Source organism: Alligator mississippiensis, chromosome 1 (genome assembly GCF_030867095.1).
Source record: "Alligator mississippiensis isolate rAllMis1 chromosome 1, rAllMis1, whole genome shotgun sequence".
Taxonomy (NCBI): domain Eukaryota; kingdom Metazoa; phylum Chordata; order Crocodylia; family Alligatoridae; genus Alligator; species Alligator mississippiensis.
Window position 1 is genome coordinate 482,670,145 of NC_081824.1, and position 21,228 is coordinate 482,691,372.

The following is a 21,228-nucleotide window of genomic DNA, read 5'->3' on the forward strand; positions in this document are numbered from 1 at the left end:
TCCTTACTTATTTACTTCAGCCACCAGAAGTAAATAAGGATGATAGAAACAGCAAAAGAAGATAAATGTAAGAACATAAGTGATGCCATAGATTGGGTCAGACCGTAGCTCCCTCTTGCACAGTCTTCTGTGTCATACAGCAGCAGAAAGCAGAGTCTGAATGGGAGAGTGACTTGGGGGTGGCCAGGTACCCAGGTTGTAGCCATATTGGTCGAGGCGCAAAAAGAATCAAAACTTGTGAAAGAGGTGATATCTTATATCAGACCAACTAGATATTTTCAAACAAATTATTTTATTTATTTGCAAGCTTTCAGGCACACTCACAGATTCACAGAACTTAAGGCTGGAAGGGACCTCATGAAATCATCAAGTCCAGCCCCGCCCCACCCCGCTCTGGGAAGGAAGGACTGCTGGGGTCAAATAACCCACTAATGTGTGCATCCAGTCTCCTTTCGAAGATCTCCAGAGTAGGTGCCTTCACCACCCCCACTGGGAGTCTATTCCAGAGTCTGGCCATATGAACCATGAAGAAGTTTTACCTTATATCCAGTTTGAAACCTTCTACTAGAAGTTTATCACCATTGCTCCTGGTTTTCCCCTGGAGTGCTTTGGTGAATAGTTGTTTACCTAGCCCCTGATGCTTTCTCCGGATATATTTGTAAGATGCCACCAAATCCCAACAAAGTCTTCTCTTTTCTAGGATGAATTTCCCCATATCTGTCAGTCTTTCCTTGTATGACTTGCTCTTCAGGCCCCTAATCATATGAGTGGCTCTTCTCTGGACCCTCCCAAGCTTCTCCATATCCTTCTTGAAGTGCAGCGCCCAGAATTGGACGCACCTCTCATCTTTCATCAGGCATAGGAGAAAGCAGAGCTTGTAAAAGTTCTCCTAGGTAGAAATGAAAATTTGTGTTTTACAGGAAAGCTGAAGGTGTGGTAAAATCTCCTGTTTGTAATAGTTCATTTTGTCCAGGTTAGGCACAGGTAAAGGTTGAAAAAGCCTTTTCTCTGATGGCAATCAGGATGTAGTAGTAGTAGTACATTGCAAAACCCCTCTCTCCCTTTCCCCCTTCCCCCACCCCTGGGCTTAGTTGACTAACATTTTTTTTCCTGTAACCTAGTTGCATTTCCCTCCTCACCCCCATCCGTCTACTGTTGGTCCCTTGCTCGGATGATCTGTATTTCCCTACCGGCTTTGTCATCTTTTTTTGGATTCACAATCCTAAACATCTACTAATGAAAGTCAATATTTCCTTCAGGTTATGATGTTTTGGGGGTGGTCAGGGTTTTTTCCACTGTGCCTCTTCCACTTGCAGCCTCCATCATTGAAGGCTTAGGAAGTTTGGATTCAGAAGCTGTGCCCCTTGAATGTGTCCAGTCCCTTTTTCGAATCTGGCTAAACTGTTGGCTTTCACAAGATTTGAGATGGGCAGCTCCACATGAAATCTAGGGAAATAGCAGACTGATATAGATTGCAAGGTATTATGAGAGGTTGGCGCTTCTGTTGGGTTTGTAGTGTGGGAATGCATATTACAGGAGCCCGTATGCTGTCCTATACAACTGTAGCCGTCAGAAGTAGCAGGAGATGACTTTATATGTTTGGGGGTTTGTTTTTCCATTCCAGGGTGCCCTGCCAACAGTGCCATGGCTTAAACACAGGAGGGACATCCTAGCTGGGCCAGAGGGCATGTAGATCCTTCCCCTAGTAAAATAAGGCCATTTTTGATGTGATGCTGCTTCTTTTCAGAGAGAAATTGCTCCACTGGGGGTATGTCTTCCCTGGTGGCTGTGCAGAGCAAGGAGAGCAGATGTGATGCAGTTGTGGGGCTTTAGGATAGGGCTAGATTCTGATGAGTCCATGTCAAACTTGGCCTTTTAGGAAAGCACACCTGCCCTCCCATTTTTGGGCCTGGGCTGATTTGCAATCTGGAAGTCAAACTGTGAAGAAGAAAGGACCTTCCAGACCTGTCTCTAGTTGAGAGACGTTGCCTTTCCAAAATATTGTAGTTTTTGTGATCATTCAAGACCTGATTCATGTGGATATGCATGTAAAGAAGATCTCATGAGTTTTCCAAAAGACCCAGGGGTCATGTTGGTTAAATCAGGGTAACCCCAGGATCATGGGGTAGTGTAGGCATAAGATTGCCCCCAAATGAAGTTCGTTGTGGTGCACCTGATTGAAGGTGGTACTATGCTACTCCAGGGAACCAGATGGAAGAAGTGAGCTGTCTATGGTCCTGATTAAGTCTGGCCTGCACCATCATGGTAAGGCCATTTGTAAGGCTCAACAATGGTTTCTTGAATGAAGATGTCAGCTGTTCGTGTGCACATATGCACATGCAAAGAGTCATATCCAAATATGCTGTGGCTGCAACTGTAGGGTCAGAGACATGTATGCACAGGGTCCAGAACACAGCTCTTGGGTGCAAAGGAATGAAGGCCCACAACTGCTAATATAGTCTGGGCCCCAGGAGCCCAGAAGCCCTTCTCTTCAACTGGGCAGAGCCCAGGACCAGGGCTTCTCCATGGGAAGTGATGGACTGACAGCAACCACAGACCAAAGCCAGGCTGCTGTCTCCAGGGGTCCCAGACACAGCTGCTCCCCCCACACCTATAAGCAGAAACTGTAGCCTAAACAACTGAGGCAGCTCCTTTCCCCAGGCATGAGGAAGCTGGGCAGATTTAGGCACCCTCCATTCAACTTTAGGAAAAGTTCATCACAAGAAGCCTTTTGGGCAGGGAAGGCTGGTAGGTTAGCAGGATCTTGCAGTGGATGCACAGGGCTGGTCCTCAGGAATGCTTGGGTCAGACAATGTCTCTAGGGCAGGTCACATCCTAAGAACATAGAAGGACGAAAAGTGCCACCGTGGGTCAGAGAGGGAAGAGGAAACATCTCCACTTGTTCTGTTCAACAGCTGTGAATAGATGTATCATCAATGAATCTGTCTAGTCCCTTTTTGAACCTGGCTCTGCTATCTGCCCCCACCACCTCCTGGGGCAATGAACCCCAGAAGTCAAGCACATGTTGCACAAACAATCACTTTCTCTTGTAAGTTTTAAGCCTGCCTCTTCCTAATGTCAGTGATGCCTCCTCAGTCCAGTGTTCTGGGTGAACAACAGGTCCATGGTCACTTGGTCCACACCCTTCATGATTTTATAGACCTTTCTAACATCCCCCCTCAACCTTCCCCTTTCCACATGAAGAGTCCCAGCTTTTTAGTTTCTCCTTGTATGGCAATTGTCCCAGACCTTGATAATTCTCTTCCATCCTACTAGTGAATGGATGCGGAAGACGGCATGAGAACTGCATCAGAGAGACCAACTGGCGGCTTCGGCAGTGGTGTCTCGAGGCAGGCTTCGGCTTCCTGGACAACGACCCACACATTACGACGAGGGACATGCTCAGCTGGGATGGGCTTCACCTGTCCCCCAAAGGTAAGTGTGTGCTTTCTTCTAGGTTGGCGGATCTCCTCTGGTGGGCTTTAAACTAGGCTTGTCGGGGGGAGGGGAAGATGAGGGCGGGGGAAGCATGTGGCACCCACAAGGACAGCCCAGCCTGAAGAAAGAGAGCATTGGGAACCTGAAAGCCATGGGGAGGCCAGCACTACGGCACAGGTAAGAAATGAGAAGTTAAGAAACAATGGGCCCCTTGGGACTCGGAGCGGGGGGGCAGCAAAGGCACCAGTTGCAGGGCTCAAGTGCCTATATACTAATGCTAGGAGCATGGGGAACAAGCAGGATGAACTAGCGCTCCTGCTTGCACTAAACACCTATGACTTAGTGGGGCTAACAGAGACCTGGTGGGATTCATCCCACGACTGGGTGGTACATATTGAGGGTTATAGATTGTACAGAAAGGACAGGGTGGGGGAAAAAGGGGGGGGGGGTTGTGCTCTATGTCAATGAGCAATATACATCAAACTTCATCAAGACAGAATCAAAGGATAAGGAAGTAGAAGGATTGTGGGTTAGGCTACATGGGAGGCAAGGAGAAAGGGATTTGGTGGTAGGGGTCTGCTACAGACCCCCACATCAAGGGGAAGAAATAGATTTGGGGCTTCTGAGGCAACTCTCGGAGACCATAAAAGCTAGAGAGGCGATAGTCATGGGGGACCTAAACTACCCAGATATCTCCTGGGAGACGCAGACAGCAAAGTCCCACCACTCACGCAGGTTTCTAACCTGTGTACAGGACCTCCACCTGACTCAGGAGGTGCATGGTCCCACTAGGGGGAATGCCTTACTGGATCTGGTATTGGCAATGGGGGATGACATGGTAGGGGACCTACAGATCGGTAGCCATCTGGGGGACAGTGATCACCTAATAATAGAATTCACCATAAGACGTTGAGTGTGTAAGGTAACTAGTAGGGTGAAAGTGCTAGACTTTAGGAAAGCTGATCTCAATGAACTCAGGCGATTAGTCAAGGACGCACTGCAGAGTAGAAGTTTTGAAGAGATAGGAGCCCAAGAAGGGTGGCTGTGCCTTAAGGAAACGATCCTTCGGGCACTAAGAAAGATGATCCCCGTGCGAGGTAAAAGAGGGAAAGGGGCCAGGAGGCTTCCCTGGCTGACCACAGAAATCCAGGGCAGCCTAAGGGCCAAAAGGGGAGCACATAAAAAGTGGAAACAGGGAGAGATCACCAAAGACGAATATACCTCCTCTGTTCATCCTTGTAGGAAGGCAGTTAGACGGGCCAAAGCTACCATGGAGCTGAGGATGGCATCCCAAATAAAAGACAACAAGAAATTGTTTTTTAGATGTATAAGGAGTAAAAGGAAGGCCCAGGGAGGAATAGGGCCCCCTACTAAATGGGCAGAAGCAATTGGTGACGGACAGGGCGGACAAGGCTGAACTCCTCAACGAGGTCTTTCCCTCAGTGTTCCTAAGCGAGGGGCACGACAAGTCTCTCACTGGGGTTGTACAGAGGCAGCAGCAAGGCGCCAGACTTCCATGCGTAGACCCTGAGATGGTGCAGAGTCACTTGGAAGAACTGGATGCCTTTAAGTCGGCAGGCCCGGATGAGCTCCATCCGAAGGTGCTGAAGGCACTGGCTGACATCATTGCAGAGCCACTGGCGGGAATATTTGAACGCTCGTGGCGCACGGGCCAAGTCCCAGACTACTGGGAAAGGGCCAATGTGGTCCCCATTTTCAAGAAGGGGAGGAAGGAGGACCCGGGCAACTATAGGCCAGTCGGTCTCACCTCCATCCTTGGCAAAGTCTTTTGAAAAACTTATCAAGGCTCACATTTGTGAGAGCAGGTTACGAAACGCCTGGACACAGGAGGAGGGGTGGATGCCGTATACCTAGACTTCAGGAAGGCCTTCGATACGGTATCCCACCCCATATTGGTGAACAAGTTAAGAGGCTGTGAATTGGATAACTACACAGTCCGGTGGGTAGCGAATTGGCTGGAGGGTCGCACCCAGAGAGTCGTGGTAGATGGGTCGGTTTTGACCTGGAAGGGTGTGGGCAGTGGGGTCCCGCAGGGCTCAGTCCTTGGACTGATACTCTTTAATGTCTTCATCAGTGACTTGGACGAGGGAGTGAAATGTACTCTGTCCAAGTCTGCGGATGACACAAAGCAATGGGGAGAAGTGGACATGCCGGAGGGCAGGGAACAGCTGCAGGCAGACCTGGATAGGTTGGACAAGTGGGCAGAAAACAACAGGATGCAGTTCAACAAGGAGAAATGCAAAGTGCTGCACCTAGGGAGGAAAAATGTGCAGCACACCTACAGCCTAGGGAATGACCTGCTGGGTGGCACAGAGGTGGAAAGGGATCTTGGAGTCCTAGTGGACTCCAAGATGAACATGAGCCGGCAGTGTGACGAAGCCATCAGGAAAGCCAATGGCACTTTATCGTGCATCAGCAGATGCATGACGAATAGGTCCAGGGAGGTGATACTTCCCCTCTATCGGGCGCTGGTCAGACCGCAGTTGGAGTACTGCATGCAATTCTGGGCGCCGCACTTCGAGAAGGATGCGGATAACCTGGAGAGGGTCCAGAGAAGGGCCACTCGTATGGTTAAGGGCCTGCAGACCAAGCCCTACGAGGAGAGACCAGAGAAACTGGACCTTTTCAGCCTCCGCAAGAGAAGGTTGAGAGGCAACCTTGTGGCTGCCTATAAGTTCATCACGGGGGCACAGAAGGGAATTGGTGAGGATTTATTCACCAAGGCGCCCTCGGGGGTCACAAGAAATAATGCCCACAAGCTAGCAGAGAGCAGATTTAGATTGGACATTAGGAAGATCTTCTTCACAGTTCGAGTGGCCAAGGTCTGGAACGGGCTCCCAAGGGAGGTGGTGCTCTCCCCTACCCTGGGGGTCTTCAAGAGGAGGTTAGACGAGTATCTAGCTGGGGTCATCTAGACCCAGCACTCTTTCCTGCTTATGCAGGGGGTCGGACTCGATGATCTATTGAGGTCCCTTCCGACCCTAACATCCATGAATCTATGAATCTATGAATTTGTGTTGTCTTTCTCTGTATTTTCCCCCAATTCTACTACATTTTTTTGAGATTTGGAGAGTGAAACTGCTCACAGTATTCAAGATCTGAGTGTACCATAAACTCCTACACTAGCATGACAATGTTCTCCATTTTGGTCTCAATGCCCTTGATGAAGCCCAACATTTTACTGGCTTTTTTTGAGATGGTGTTTTTAGAGAACTATCTTCACATTGAGATGGTGTTTTTAGAGAACTATCTACAATGACTCCAAGGTCTCTTCCCTGAGTTGTAACAGCTAGTTCAGTGCCCATTATTTGTCTGGTCTGGATCCTACAACATGCAGGTAGAACTCTAAATATTGCTAGTGTATGCCTGGGACCTGTCTCCTATATCCAACAATAAAAAGGTGACAAAATGACCCTACCTTTGCATGTCTTGCCTTCTGTGCAAAGCCTAAGATGCAGGATGACCCCCTCTGAGTCCATGTGGGTTATATTGCAAAGGGTAGTGACTCCTTTCTTTTGTTGAGACCTGGGTATGAAGAAGAAACACTGAGTAATGGGAGTCTTAGGGTGTGGGAAGTGTGTCTGGGTAAGTTCAGAAGAGCACGTTACCACTTGCTGGGGGTAAAAGCAGTTCTGAGAATAAGCAGGAGAGGACTAGGTCCCTTTACACCTGCATGTGTTCCAAATATGATATCTCCTTTTTGTTTGCCAAATGCCCAGGCTGCCTGAGCTAAGAAGGGGCCAAAACTAGTGCATAAAAGCCTCCAAGAGCCACTTGGGTGCAACTATGGGTTCCTTACGCAGCTGATGCTCCAAGCCTATCCCTTCATTTAGTCCCATGATTCACTTCAGTGACCACGAGAAGGAGCTCATCACCAGCCTGTGGGGCCAGGCTGATGTGGAGAACATTTGTTCTGATTCCCTCATCAGGTAGGTCCAGACCCAGGGCACGAGCAGAGTTAGCACCTCCTGATGAAGCTTCTGCCTCCCGCCACTCCCACCAGAGATGTTGCCTTCGTTAAGCCTATGCTTCTCACTTGTTCTCTCTAGGCTGTTGATGGTCTACCCTTGGACCCGGAGATATTTCCATCACTTTGTTAACATCCATGATGCCCAGGCCATCATCCACAATCTACAAGTCAAGTCTCAGGGCAAGAAAGTGCTCCATGCATTTGGGGAAGTTGTGAAGCACCTGGATAACATCTAGGACCCCTTTGCCACCCTGAGCAAGCTGCACTGTGAGAAGCTGCACGTGGACCCCAAGAACTTCAAGGTGAGGGATGCTTATGGCTTGCCTTCAGGGTGCATGGATGGGAATTGGAAAGAAATGGCTCTAGGGAGCCGGTAAATCAACTTAGCCTAGGTATCATACACCTCCTCATATCTCCTGAGACAGGGACCTCTGTTTGGGGTGGAAAGGTGGTTGAAGATGAGTGGACAGGAGGGTTAAGATAGCTGAGAGTGAGGCAGAGAGCAGCTGGGGAAGGTGCATTCAGAGTAAGCAGAACATAGGGAGTGTGCATGGTGAATATCATGGGACAGAGCCTCTGAAGCGGGGGAGAAGGTGCAGTAGGAAAGACAACAAGGTAAGCAGAGGCTGAGAGAGGGGTGGAGGAGTCAGGTAGAAAGGGGAAGGCAGCAGGGAGGGTGAGCAAGAAGTTAAAACAGGTGCAGCAGGGACTTCTGTGAAAGCAAAGTGAAAGCAGTCTCTGGGCAGGGAACAGGAGAGGGGGTTAGTGAAGGACGGGAGAAGGGGAAGGACTGGAGAGGGATGAGGAGATGGGGACACCAGGCTCTGTCATGTAGGAAACCGAGCTGATCTCTGAAGTTCAGGCATCCCTGGGGAGGGTCTGGCTGCTGAGGGTCCTGCTGGCCTGTGTCTAGCTCTGACAAAGCCACAGAGCAGCTGCCGGCTTCACCACTAGCTAGATAATCCCTGGCGTTAATGTGCTCTACATCCACCTTGGGATTTCCTGGGGTCACCTTGGGAAACTACCATGTAAAACCCACCCTAAACCCCATTTCTGAGGTGAGGATTTCCAGGACTTGACCCCTTTCCTGGAAAGGGAATGAAAAGGGAGCTGAAGTGGGGTGAAAGGAGGCTGAAGGGAAATCTATTTACCATCTCTGGCCCGGGGAGATCCCTCTTGGTAGCGGGCCTGTTGCCAGCAGGAACTTGATTTCCCTGTGGTGAGGCAATATGGTGCCAGCTTTGGGGTGTGAACTGCCTGGGTCCGGGGATTGGGATGGGGACAAATTTACTTCCCCTCTGAGGAAATGTGCTTAATTCAGTTAGTGGGACCTTCCCCATTCATTTGCACAGAAACTCACACTCCAAGCACTCACTTGTCGCCAGGACTGACTGAGTCAGGGCTATTCTTTTTTCCAACTCCCACTCCAGCTCCTGGGAGACATCATCGTACTAAGCCTGGCTGCCCACTACCCCCACAACTTCACTGTGGAGGTCCACGCTGCCTACCAGAAGCAGGTGAGGGCAGTGGTTGAAGCTCTGTCCTCTGAGTACCACTAAACCAGCCAGAGGGAAGCATGGGATGAAGAGATACTGCTTCCTTCTGAGTCTTGTTGGTGCCCCCTGGTTTCTGATGGGTTGTAATAATTGAATAAACACCAGTTTATGATAATCTGTTATGAGTCTCCTATCTCTCTGGGTGCTTGGGACAGCCAGGGTGGTAGTGGAGGAGGAGACTGGAGCTGTGGGGTTTGAGCTGGAGCTCAAATAGGAGTCAGTTGTGCTAGGAACAGGCAAAGCATCCTTTCTCCACTTTGGAAAAGAGGTAGGCAGTCTTAAATCATTGGTCCACCCATACCTAACTCCTCCAGCCTTAGAGCAGAGACCCCTGGCAAGAGAAAAAACACCTCATCCATGCCCTTCCCTCCTGTTATGATAGGACTGGGGTGCTCAGCACCAGTTATACCTGTGATACCTGTGCGGGCGAGGGAGGGGGAATTCTCTCTACTTTGCAGCACATACCTCCATGCCCCATACCCTCATCCCCTTCACCCCACACACACATTAAACACTGCCAAGACGTGCAAAGGGGCCCAAGAAACAGGCCCAGAAAAAGGGCTGAAAGATTCAGGGCACATTGGCATGAAGGGGAGTTTGTACTGCCATCATCCCAACAGACCCGGGGAGCATGGGATCCAAAAAGGAGCCCCTGGGTGCAAAGGAATAAAGGCACAGGACCTCTAACGGAGCCTGGGGCTGAGGAACCTGGGAGCCTTCCTCTTCAGCTGGGCTTTTCCATAGCCCGCTACAGGGCCGGGAAGTCCGGGTGAGGGTGATCCCCTGCCCTCCATTAATGCTGACTTTCTGAAGGAACATCTTGAGAAGCTGGATACCTTCAAGTCAGCCGGCCCTCACAATCTTCACCCCAGGGTGCTCAAGGAGCTGGCGAGCATCATAGCCCAGCCTCTAGCACGGATCTTTGAAAACTCTTGGCGCTCTGGTGTCGTGCCTGAATACTGGAAGAAGGCCAATGTGGTGCCTATCTTCAAGAAAGGGAGGAAAGTGGATCCGGCCCACTATAGGCCCATCAGCCTGACTTCTATCCCGGGGAAGATCTTAGAAAAGTTTATTAAAGCGGCCATCCTTAATGGACTGGCCGACGCCAACATCTTGAGGGATAGCCAGCACGGGTTTGTTGCGGGTAGGTCATGCTTGACCATTCTCATTTCCTTCTACGACCAGGTGACCTATCACCTGGACAAGGGAGAAGAGGTTGATGTCATATATCTTGACTTCAAAAAAGCCTTTGATCTGGTGTCCCATGATTGCCTCTTGGAGAAACTGGCCAATTGTCGCCTTGGGTCGTCCACGATCCACTGGCTGGAAAATTGGCTCCGGGGTCAGACCCAGAGGGTATTAATTGATGGAAGTCACTCATCGTGGTGTCCTGTGACCAGTGGGGTCCCCCAGGGCTCTGTCCTTGGACCCATACTGTTCAACATCTTCATTAACGATGTGGACACTGGAGTCAGAAGCGGACTGGCCAAGTTCGCCGATGACACCAAACTTTGGGGCAAAGCATCCACACCAGAAGACAGGCGGATGATCCAGGCTGACCTGGACAGGCTCAGCAAATGGGCGGACGAGAATCTGATGGTGTTCAATGCCGATAAATGCAAGGTTCTCCACCTTGGGAAAAAAACCCCGCAGCATCCTTATAGGCTCGGCAGTGCTATGTTGGCTAGCACTAAGGAAGAAAGAGACTTGGGGGTCATCATTGACCACAAGATGAACATGAGCCTGCAATGCAATGTGGTGGCTAGTAAAGCAACCAAAACGCTGGCTTGCATCCATAGATGCTTCTCAAGCAAATCCCGGGACGTCATTCTCCCCCTGTACTCGGCCTTAGTGAGGCCACAGCTGGAGTACTGCGTCCAGTTTTGGGCTCCACAATTCAAAAAGGCTGTGGAGAAGCTTGAGAGAGTCCAGAGAAGAGCCACGCGCATGATCAGAGGTCAGGGAAGCAGACCCTACGATGACAGGCTGAGAGCCCTGGGGCTCTTTAGCCTGGAAAAGCGCAGACTCAGGGGTGATCTGATGGCCACCTACAAGTTTATCAGGGGTGACCACCAGTATCTGGGGGAACATTTGTTCACCAGAGCGCCCCAAGGGATGACGAGGTCGAATGATCACAAACTACTACAAGATCATTTCAGGCTGGACATAAGGAAGAATTTCTTTACTGTCCGAGCCCCCAAGGTCTGGAACAGCCTGCCGCCGGAGGTGGTTCAAGCGCCTTCATTAAACACCTTCAAGATGAAACTAGATGCTTATCTTGCTGGGATCCTATGACCCCAGCTGACTTCCTGCCCTTTGGGCGGGGGGCTGGACTCGATGATCTTCCGAGGTCCCTTCCAGCCCTAATGTCTATGAAATCTATGAAATCTATAGGGAGTGATGAACTGACAGCACCCAGAGAACAAAGTCCCATCTAGTCCAACCCCCGGCTCCAAGCAGGACCAGCCCCAACTACATCATCCCAGCCAAGGATTTGTCTTTAAAACCTGCAAGGAGGGAGAGTCCATGACCTCTCTGGGTAGCCTGTATCAGTGCCTTACTACCCTCCTCTGGAGAAAATTTTCCCTAATAACCAACCTCAACTTCCCTTGCTGCAACTTGAGCACATTGATCCTTGTCCTGTCATGTGCAGGGATCCTGGTTTTCTCAGTTTTGAAAAAAAATAAAATCTGCAATTTTTGTTTAAAAAGAAGTAACCCTAAATCCACATTTTTCCTAGATTTAAATGAACCACCACTAATTTATAGATATACATATAGTGGTGTTTCATTTTAATCATGGAAACATGTGAATTCGGAGTTCCTTTTTTTAACCAAAAATTGGGTCTCTGGTTGTTTTGTTTTGTTTTTAAAATCAGAGAAAACCAGGATCCCTGGATCTGCCACCACGGAAACCAGTCCAGCTCCAACCTCTTAGCAAACACCCTGCAGGGAGGTGAAGGCTGCTATTCAATCCCCCTCAGTCTTCCCTTCTGCAAGCTAAATCAGCCCAGTTCCCTCAGCCTCTCCTCACCAGTCATGTGCCCCAGCCCCCAACCATTTTTGCACCATTTGTACAGTCACCTCCTACTGTACAAATCCTTTGCTGCTCTTGGTCTCCCCTAGCTGTGCCTATACAGCTGCAGCCACAAATGGCAGTGACTCTGTGCTCCTGTCTTCCTCTGATACTTGCATGTGAAGAGGAATGAACAAGAGAAGTAGTTGAAAGTTGAGTCCAGCGAGGTTGGGGTGGTGGGGGTAGCACCTGTGCCTGAGCCCAAAGGAGCATGTTAGCACTCGCTGGGGCCACGAGCTGTTCTGAGAACAAACAGGGAAGGAGCAGCTCTCTTTCCACCTGGCCACGGTCCAAGAATGGTTTCTCCTCCCACTTGGCTGCAGCCCTCCCCAAAACATGACCAATCTTCAGGCCGCCTGAGGTTAGGAGGGGCCAGATTACTGGATAAAAAGCCCTGAAAGGTGCTTGGCCTCAGCTTCGGGTTCCTTACTCAGCTGATGCTCTAAGACAACTCCAGGACTCCTCACTATGGCATCCTTCAATGCCCACGAGAAGGAATACATTGTTGACCTGTGGGCCAAGGTCGATGTGGCCCAATGCGGCGCTGACGCCCTCAGCAGGTAAGTCCAGACCCAGGACATGAGCTGAGCTGGCACCTCCTGGGGAAGCTGCTGCCTCCACAGGGATGTGGCATTTACCAGGTTTGTGTCTCTGCTTGTGTCTCCCTCTGCCTAGGATGCTGATTGTCTACCCCTGGAAGAGGAGGTATTTTGAACATTTTGGTAAACTGTGCAATGCCCACGACATCTTGCACAATTCAAAAGTCCAGGAACATGGCAAGAAGGTGCTGGCCTCCTTTGGGGAAGCCGTGAAGCACCTGGACAACATCAAGGGCCACTTCGCCAACCTGAGCAAGCTGCACTGCGAGAAGTTTCATGTGGATCCCGAGAACTTCAAGGTGAGCGGTGTGCATGGCTTGCTTGCAGGCTAGGATGGACGGGCATTCATGAGAGATCATTCAGGGAGCTGGTAATTAATTAAGAAATGCACATGAAATACCTCCTGGTGCCCCCTGAGACAGGGACTCCCTTTCAGGGGGGGAAGGTATGTTCCAGGTAGGTGGCCAGGAGACTTGGGGCAGTTCAGCCAGAGGCAGGAGATGACAGGAGGCAAAGCACGTCTGAAGGAAGTTTTGTTCAGAGTAATCAGAGTGTGCAGAGTGCGTGGAGATGGAAATATCCATGAAGGCAGCTGAACAGAGAATGAAGAGAGCAGCCCAAGGTGGAGAGGTAGGAGGAGAAGAGGGAGGAAGGGGGTAGGGGTGCAATGCAGTTAATGCAAGCTCTGTCAGGAAGTAAAGCAAAAGCAGACGAGGGGAGTGAAACCAGGTGGGAAAGGATCAGAGAGGAGATGTCCACCATCATGCCGTGCTTTGGAGCTTGCGCTGGCTTGATTTTAGAAAGAGGAAAGTGGACGCAGGTTCCCTTCCTCCCGAGGAAACGTGCTGAATTCAGCTGGTGGCATCAACCCCCACTTTGGGCTCTGTGAGCTCCTCCCCAGGACTGCTGGGCCTCTTCCCCCAGGGCTAACCTCTGCAACGTGTGGGGCTGGAGGTTGCAAATTTGGGCTGACTCCGGGCTCTTTTCTCCTCCTTCTCCTCCCAGCTCCTGGGCGACATCATCATCATTGTCCTGGCTGCCCACCACCCCGAAGACTTCAGTATGGAGTGCCACGCCGCCTTCCAGAAGCTGGTGCGCCAGGTGGCTGCTGCCTTGGCTGCTGAATACCACTAAACGTGCCGGAGGGAAGCACACGACAAAAAGATGCTGCTTCCTCCTGGGCACCGCTGGGTGCTCTGTGGGCTCCACTGGGCTGTAATCATCAAATAAAACCCATGCATAACCATCTGTGATGAGTCTCTGGGTGTTTGTGGGTGGTGGGAGGAACTGGGAGAGGGTTGGTGTGCATGAGGGTCCTGGGCAGCCTGAATGTTGCACTCATTCCCCAAGACAGCGGGAGGGAAGATTCAGACCCGTCACTGCTGAAAGCACATGGGAACACGTGTGGGGATACACACACACATGCAAACACACGCTGCTCATAGAAGCAAAAAGGCAGCTAAAGGGGGCATCGAAAAACAGCCCAGCAGACAGCAGCTTTGTGCATGGACCTGCTGTTTCAGTCACACATAACAGGTCTATCCCCTCTCACCATCCTTCCCTCCGGAGGAAGCTAAGAGACCCTCTGCCACCCCCTGCTCTCCCTCCAAATGGGTGTTGGGATATGAGCATGCTCTAAAAGGTATTTAGCAGGTTGAGGGGCATTCAGCTTCTCCCCCCGGTTTTACCCTACAAAACCTACTCATATCACAAGCTCAGCACCGGAGCTGCAAGACACGGACACTTGCACTGCGCAGGGAGTTGGTGTGCTCTCCCCCAAGGCCGGAAAAAAGCGTACATTGCACGGCTACTGCAGAAACAGCACCTCCTGATGAAGGCAGATGCAAAGACATCCAGAAGCCATTCTCCATGCTAGGGGGATGATCCCCTGGTGCCTAGTCTCACAGGGGTCTCCCAATTAGCATCATAATGTTAATAACTGGTGGTGAAAAGAGCTGGGGGCTCAAAGCGAGTCTGCCTGCATTCACAACCGTGTCTGTAGGCTAACGGGTATAACAGCTGCGCCTGTGATAAATCGTGGAGGATAGGGGCTCCTTACCCCTGCACTGCATCCAAGTATGCTATCTCCTCCCATGCAGCCAGGGTCCCTTCCTAGAAAAGACTCAAAACCTGTTACCAAAGATTAGGAGGAGCTGGGGTTAGCGTATCTGAGTCCCCAAGGGGGTATTTGGCTATGGGTTCCTTACACGGCTGACACCCCAAGCCTGCCCCTTATTTTTTACCATGCTGCAAGGGTCCAGGGAAGAGAAGTGGCTCTTTACTGGCCTGTGGAGCAAGGCTGATGTGTCCAGAGGCAGTGCTGAGGCCTTTAGCCTGGAGCATTTCAGGAGCTGGTGCTTTCTGGGGAAGCTGCCGCCTCTTGGGGGATGATGCCTTCAGCTTGCCTGCATTTCTGCTTGCATCTGCCACTTTCTAGGCCAATAGTTATCCACCTTTTTGAGGGCATTTGCAGAGCCTTAAAAGCTTTCAAATGGAGGTGCAGACTCCTTTGAGTGGTAAGTGTGGGTATTCACATGCTTTTGATTGATTGTATTCATACCCTTTACACCTAGTTTGCAGACCCCCAGGAGTCCTGGGACCACAGGTTGAAAACCAGGCTGTGATCATCCACCCCTGGACACAGGCTTCTGGTCCAGATGTTTGATCAACTCCCCCTGGGCCCAGAGGGATGTTGCTAGCTTTGGTGACTTCTGCAACCCCACTGTGGCCAAAACCCACCATGGTCTGTGACTATGGCAAAAAGGTGCTCTCTTCTTTCAGGGAAGCTGGAAAGCCTGGATGGCATCAAGGGCTACATCACTGCCCTGCACAAGTGATACCAGGAGAAGCTTTCTGTGGACCCCAAAGGCCTCAAGGCGAGCAATGCACCTGGGTTGTTTTCAGTCATTCACGAGGGACAGCTCAGGAGATTCGTGGTGTAGGTAAGAAAAATATTCTGATGGTTCTTGTGGCAGAGATCGGTTTTGGAGGGGATGGGATAGCGAGTGCAGGATGAGTGGCTGAGAGGTGGGAGGCAGAGGGCGGCAGCGGGGGTGGAGGTGTGAGCAGCGTAACTGAAGCATAGGGAGATTGCAAAGTGGGAATATCTGGGCCCTGTCTGTGCTGTGGGCTCATGACCCAATTGCTAGCCTTGGAGGAGAAGGAAATACTGGCTGCCAGGCAGCTGAGGCCTGGCATGGATGCATTCAGCCCTGTACTGTCAAGGAACCAGAGGCCAGAGCTGCTTCTGCAAGCAAACAGCAGGGAGCGAAGGAGCTCCTTGCAGGGGGGAATGCATCCAAAACCACTATCTCCTCCCCTGCAGCACGGATCCCTCCCCAGACACGACCCAGGGCCCTGGCGACTGATTAGAAGTGGAGTTTATCGTGCCCTAAGTGCCGAGGGCGGGGGGGGATTTGGGCTGAGCAACCGGTCCCTTATGCAGCTGCAGCTCCAAAACAACCAGCTCGCTCCTCACCATGGGGCGCTGGACAGCAGAAGAGAAAAGGCTGATTACCAATCTTTGGCGCAAGATCGACGTAGCCGAATGCGGGGCTGATGCCCTTGCCAGGTAGGGCATCCCTTCCACGATCCCCGGAGATGGGGAGCTCGAGGGTGGGGGCTCTGCTTGTGTCTCCCTCTTTCTAGGCTGCTGATCGTCTACCCCTGGACCAAGAAGTTTTTTCTTCACTTCGGGAACCTCTCCAGCCCTACCGCCATCATAAACAACCCCAAAGTGCGTGCCCATGGCAAGAAGGTGCTCACCTCCTTAGGGGAGGCTGTGAAGAACCTGGACAACGTCCATGCCCAGTTCTCCAACCTGAGCAAGCTGCACTGTGACAAGCTGCACGTGGACCCCGAAAGCTTCCGGGTGAGTGAGGTTCACCCATCCAGTCCAGCTATAGACGGGCCGTGCATCCTCTAAAACTGGCAATGGGTCTGAGCTTTGGGATTGACTCTACAGGGACCCTGGTTTGGGGCAGGGAATGGAGAGGCATGTTTAAGGTAAGCAAGCAGAGGGAAGCTGGGGTGCTGGAGGGGGATCATGGCATATCCAAGGCACCCCAATGGTATGGGGGGGGTGCAGAGTGGAGCATCCCTAAGATTGCAGCCTCAGGGGTGATGCAGAGAGTCTAGGATGTGCAGAGAGTGATGGGAAGCAGGAGGATGGAGTGGAGCCGGGTAGGGAAAGTGAAGGGAAAGGCAGGGGGTGATGGCAGGGAGGTGATTTAAGTCATGCAAGTGTGTGGGGATGGGAAAGTATGCCAGGAGAAATGGGATGGAAGGAGAAAGGATGGGACAGGGACTGGAGAGTCACTGGTACACCCGTGGATAACAGAGAGCAGCTCCCTGCAGCACCATGAGGGTTCACAGGGGAATTTGTCAGGGTCATTTGGAGGGGGCGTTGTCACAGGGACGGTGTCCAGTTTTGAGCCCCCGTTCTGCAGACAAATTGGAGAGAGTCCAAGGCAAGGAAAATGGGTCCAGAGGGCAAGGAAAATGGTTTGGGGACTTGTGAAGAGAGATGGAGGGAAATGAGCTGATTTAGTCTGCGGAAGAGAAGACAGAGGGGGATTGAATAGCAGCCTTCACCTCCCTGCAGGGGGGCTGCAAAGAGGATGGAGCTGGGCTGGTCTCAGTGGTGGCAGATGACAGGACAAGGAGCAATGGGCTCAGGCTGCAGCAAGGGAAGTTGAGGTTGGATATTAGGAAAAACTCTCTAGGAAGGTAAAAAAGCATTGGAACAGGTTCCCCAGAGAGGTTGTAGCATCTCCATCCTTGGAGGTTTTGACAACCTGAGTAGACAAAGCTGTGGCTGGGATGATGTAGTTGGGGCTGGTCCTGCTTGGAGCAGGGGATTGCACTAGATGTGACCTCCTGGGGAAACAGAGAGCAATGGGGCTGGCGGTCACCTCTCATCCAAACCACTGCCAGAGGCAGGATCAGCCCTGTCCAAGCCAGCCCACACAAAACCAGTGTCCAACCTCTTAGCAAAACGACCATCAGGCACAAGCACAAGGCATAACACCTGACCCAGCCACAGGGAAAGTAGGGCACCACAGAGGCCAGAGTCCTGCTGCTACAAGGGTTGTTCATATATGCTCCAGAGAGCCAAAGAAGAGGGCCAGGAGATGGCTAGGGGGCCATTATCCCAGCCTCTGTGGCCCAGATGGCATCCTACATGTGCTGGCTGAGCCTGAGAGCTTCTCTCCTCTCCACTTCCCTGCAGCCGGTCCTCACATGCCTTGCTTCGGTGTTCAGAGTGAAAAGGGGAATAAGCTGCAGTTACAAGGGGAAATATTCCTGTACATCCCCAGTCAGGTCTCAGGCCCTACAAAGCCTCAGACTCCAGGCTCTGTCTGCCCCGAGACCCGCGGGGACCTCCTTTCGGGAGCACCCGAGCTCCTGCCCCTAGTGCCAATCTCTGAACACAGTGATGCGGGGGTGCCGATCCGCGCTGACCCACAGGTGTGATTGCTCCCATCTCTCTTTCAGCTCCTGGGAGACATCATCATCAACGTCCTGGCCGCTCACCAGCCCCGGGAATTTTCCCCTTCCTGCCACGGTGCTTTCCGGAAGCTGGTGCAAGAGGTGACCCATGCGCTGGCCTCCGAGTACCACTAAACCAACCGGAGGCATCCGACCTCCTCCCAGGCACAGCTCCTTTCTCAACAGGGCCCCTTGCATTTTGATGGGCTGTACCCATCAAATAAATATTATCCATTGCAATTAGTAACATCTCTCCAGGTCTCTGTGGGTTATTCGGGGCAGGAGGGAGCCAAAGTTTGCTGAAAGAGCAGGAGCAAGGGGCTGCAAGATGTCTCCTGAGTGGGCTCCTAGTTTCCTAAGGGTGGCAGAGATGGGAGGTGTGGGCCCATGGAAAGCTGTGTGCTGGTGCAGTCACACCCCCTTTCCTTCCTACATCACCCAAACTTGAAAAACAACTGCCTGGGAAGGGTACCTGGGAAGGGTATAGATGCTTCCTCAACCTGATGAAGGGTATTTATACCCGAAAGCTTGCTAAGAAGATTTTTTCCAACAATTTGAGTTGGTCTAATAAAAGATATCAGATTTACCCAAAGAATCTTGTCTGCCTATGTCTTTAGACCAACACAGCTACAATCTACATCCCTGGGAAGGGTACCAGCATTTCTAGACAGGCAGCGATAAGAGAGTTGCTTGACTTCATGGCTCATTGGCATCTCCCTATTTCCTGCTAATCTCTCCACTGCACAGGTGTTAATGACCCTCTTCCCTTTCTATTGGTCTTGATGTTGCACCATTCACACTACCCTTTTTTGTGATTTAGCCATGCCTGGTAATCTCATTCATTTTATACATTCATTTTATAGCCCTGGGGAGTGTTTTTAGTTCAAACTAAAACTTTTACTCAGGTGTTGTCATACTAACTCAGGCTTAGAAATGACCGACAATGAAGGATTGAAGGCACTGCCCAGATGCTCAAGAAGGCATGAGTTTGTTTTCTGAATCAGAAAAAGAGATGCTCAGTTAACTGTAATGACTACAGGACTAATGAGATGATCTTTTTTGACTATTTTTTTGCCTTATTAGTTGTGGAGTTTGGGGGGGGGGGTTAATTTTATATACACTCTAGCAAATTAGTGCACATGCCAGTAGTTATATTTGTTTTGACTTTGATCTTAAACTGGATAATATAATGCTGCTGTATTGGTAAAGCTTCTAGTTTCCCTTTAACTGGAGAAAAATGTGTGTTGTGTTCCAGGGGACGATGCATCTCACCGTGTGCACCCCCTCTTCAAAATCCTACGGCCTCCCATGGCCATAGTGTATCATGCAGGTGGTGTGTTTGCATGGATGCTTATGCTGTTTCTGGCAGGGCCAAGTCCTTTGCCTGTGCCTCCCTCTGGGATGGGGAGCACCGTCTGTTGCTGCTGAAAGCCTTTTCCCTGCCAGGTTAATAAAGGCACCCGTGAACGCATTCGTCAACTAAAATAAAAGGCCCGAACGATGTTCACTGCATCCAGGTGTGCAGCAGATGGCTTTTTCTCTCCCACATCCTTCTCACAAACTTAGCTGGCAGGACCTGGGCCATCCCAATGCCTTATACAAGCCAAAGGGGAGAGGAGTAATCCCAAGTCCCCTGCCCTCCCCTCGCTTGGGGACACTCAGCACCCATACACTGCTTGAGACACGGGAAGAGCTATGCATGGGACGGGCTATATCCTGGTGCTGTGCATGCCCTTGCTGTCCCCCACATACACATACACACACACGTGTGCCATGCCAAAGCCATGCAAAAGGGTCCAAGGCAGATGCCACAACCCACGGTCCCTATACCTTGGGCATGTCCCTTTGCCTCTTACATCATGGCTGTGCAGCACCTAGCACAGGAAAAACCTGCTCTCTGGGGATACTCCAAGCTACTGTCATGCAAATTATTAAGCTTTATTCTTCCACCCTTTGCAGTATCCTTTCCTTGAGACAGCATCTGCCTCTTCCTCTGAACCTCAACAGGACGGAGCCTGCATCTCAGTCATGGCTTCTTGTTGTTACCATGACACTAGCAATTAATAATAATTAACAATCCTGGGAGACCCAGATGAACCCAAGCCTGGCAGGGTCTAAATTGGGATAAGAAGTGATTAAATACATAAATAAAGGCTTTTCCTGGAACTGATGATCCAAAATTGCGAGATTATACACCCAGAACTGTGTCCTTGTGCCCCAAGGGAAAGCAAGTCATGCCTGCCCATTACAAGAAAGGGTCCCAGAAATCTGGGGACTCTTGGAGGCCATTATTTGGGTGATCACATGAGATTTACACATAAATCCCATGTAATGGCCTACCATGGGGTCTCTGCACAAGGACGCACGTCTGACGCAGGATTGAGGGGTGCATGAGTATAGAAGTAGGACGACCTAAGCTTTTTCCCCCCATGAACATATTGCCCCAAAACACTGGTCTCAGGCTTACACTGCCAAGGGACTGTGCACGCTGTGAGCCCTGAAGAGGAATCGTGGTTAGCCCAAGGGTCCTGAAGGGTGCTTTGGCTCAGCAACAGGTCCCTAATGCAAGCAAACCTGTTCTCCTGGCACCTTTCCCTGGTGCATTAGCAAAGACAAGCAGCTCATTACCCCTCTGTGGGGCACGATCCATGCAACTGTGGTCCTGACCCCATTGCTAGATAGGCCCAGCCCCGGGACAGCTGTCCAGGTGCATCCTGATCTGGGGAAGTTCACAGAGGCATGAGTCATAGAAAATGATGGCTGGAAAGCCTGAGACCTTGTCTATGATTTCATGGCTTGATGAGAACTGCAGGGTGAGTGAGGCTCTTGACTGATCATCACCTTGCCCGTCCCTGGAAAAGGGTCAGTATCAAGGGCAGCTATTTTTGCCGTGGAGGCATTCGTAGGGAAGTTGCCAACAGAGCACAGTCCCATCCCCTCCTGCATGTCATGTCTTAAGCATCTCCCTGTGATGTCTGATCTAGGCGTAAGGATACTTATGTTGTACCACAGGGTTTTCCCATGCTGCTTGCCCCCATCCCCAACCCTCTCCCCTTTCTGCTCCATGTATCATGTGCTA

The 21,228-nt window shown here is 51.0% G+C and overlaps 3 protein-coding genes across 3 annotated transcripts; all 3 read left to right on the top strand.

Annotated features, from left to right (window-relative positions):
- The first annotated feature begins 7,296 nt into the window (after window positions 1-7,296).
- On the top strand, window positions 7,297-8,988 carry LOC102576565 (hemoglobin subunit beta-like). The gene is given in 3 exon segments (XM_014606761.3): window positions 7,297-7,388; window positions 7,509-7,731; window positions 8,860-8,988. Coding segments are annotated over 3 exon segments (444 nt in total).
- A 3,476-nt stretch (window positions 8,989-12,464) lies between these two features.
- Window positions 12,465-13,907, top strand: LOC132243239 (hemoglobin subunit beta-like). The gene is made up of 3 exons (XM_014605417.2): window positions 12,465-12,620; window positions 12,736-12,958; window positions 13,665-13,907. Exons 1-3 carry the CDS (start codon window positions 12,529-12,531, stop codon window positions 13,791-13,793), a joined length of 444 nt encoding a protein of 147 aa, XP_014460903.2. The 5' UTR covers window positions 12,465-12,528; the 3' UTR covers window positions 13,794-13,907.
- Window positions 13,908-14,891: 984 nt separating this feature from the next.
- Window positions 14,892-18,392, top strand: LOC102559263 (hemoglobin subunit beta). The gene is made up of 5 exons (XM_006272068.4): window positions 14,892-15,175; window positions 15,441-15,601; window positions 15,985-16,230; window positions 16,308-16,530; window positions 18,156-18,392. The coding sequence occupies exons 3-5, from the start codon at window positions 16,139-16,141 to the stop codon at window positions 18,282-18,284; spliced, it is 444 nt and encodes a 147-aa protein (XP_006272130.1). The 5' UTR covers window positions 14,892-15,175; window positions 15,441-15,601; window positions 15,985-16,138; the 3' UTR covers window positions 18,285-18,392.
- The last annotated feature ends 2,836 nt before the right edge of the window (window positions 18,393-21,228 follow it).

Coding starts and splice junctions, on each gene's coding strand:
- LOC132243239 (XM_014605417.2), top strand. CDS start 12,529: ATGGCATCCTTCAATGCCCACGAGAAGGAATACATTGTTGACCTGTGG. Junction 12,621..12,735: donor GGCGCTGACGCCCTCAGCAG/GTAAGTCCAGAC, acceptor CCCTCTGCCTAG/GATGCTGATTGTCTACCCCT. Junction 12,959..13,664: donor TGGATCCCGAGAACTTCAAG/GTGAGCGGTGTG, acceptor TTCTCCTCCCAG/CTCCTGGGCGACATCATCAT.
- LOC102559263 (XM_006272068.4), top strand. CDS start 16,139: ATGGGGCGCTGGACAGCAGAAGAGAAAAGGCTGATTACCAATCTTTGG. Junction 16,231..16,307: donor GGGGCTGATGCCCTTGCCAG/GTAGGGCATCCC, acceptor CCCTCTTTCTAG/GCTGCTGATCGTCTACCCCT. Junction 16,531..18,155: donor TGGACCCCGAAAGCTTCCGG/GTGAGTGAGGTT, acceptor TCTCTCTTTCAG/CTCCTGGGAGACATCATCAT.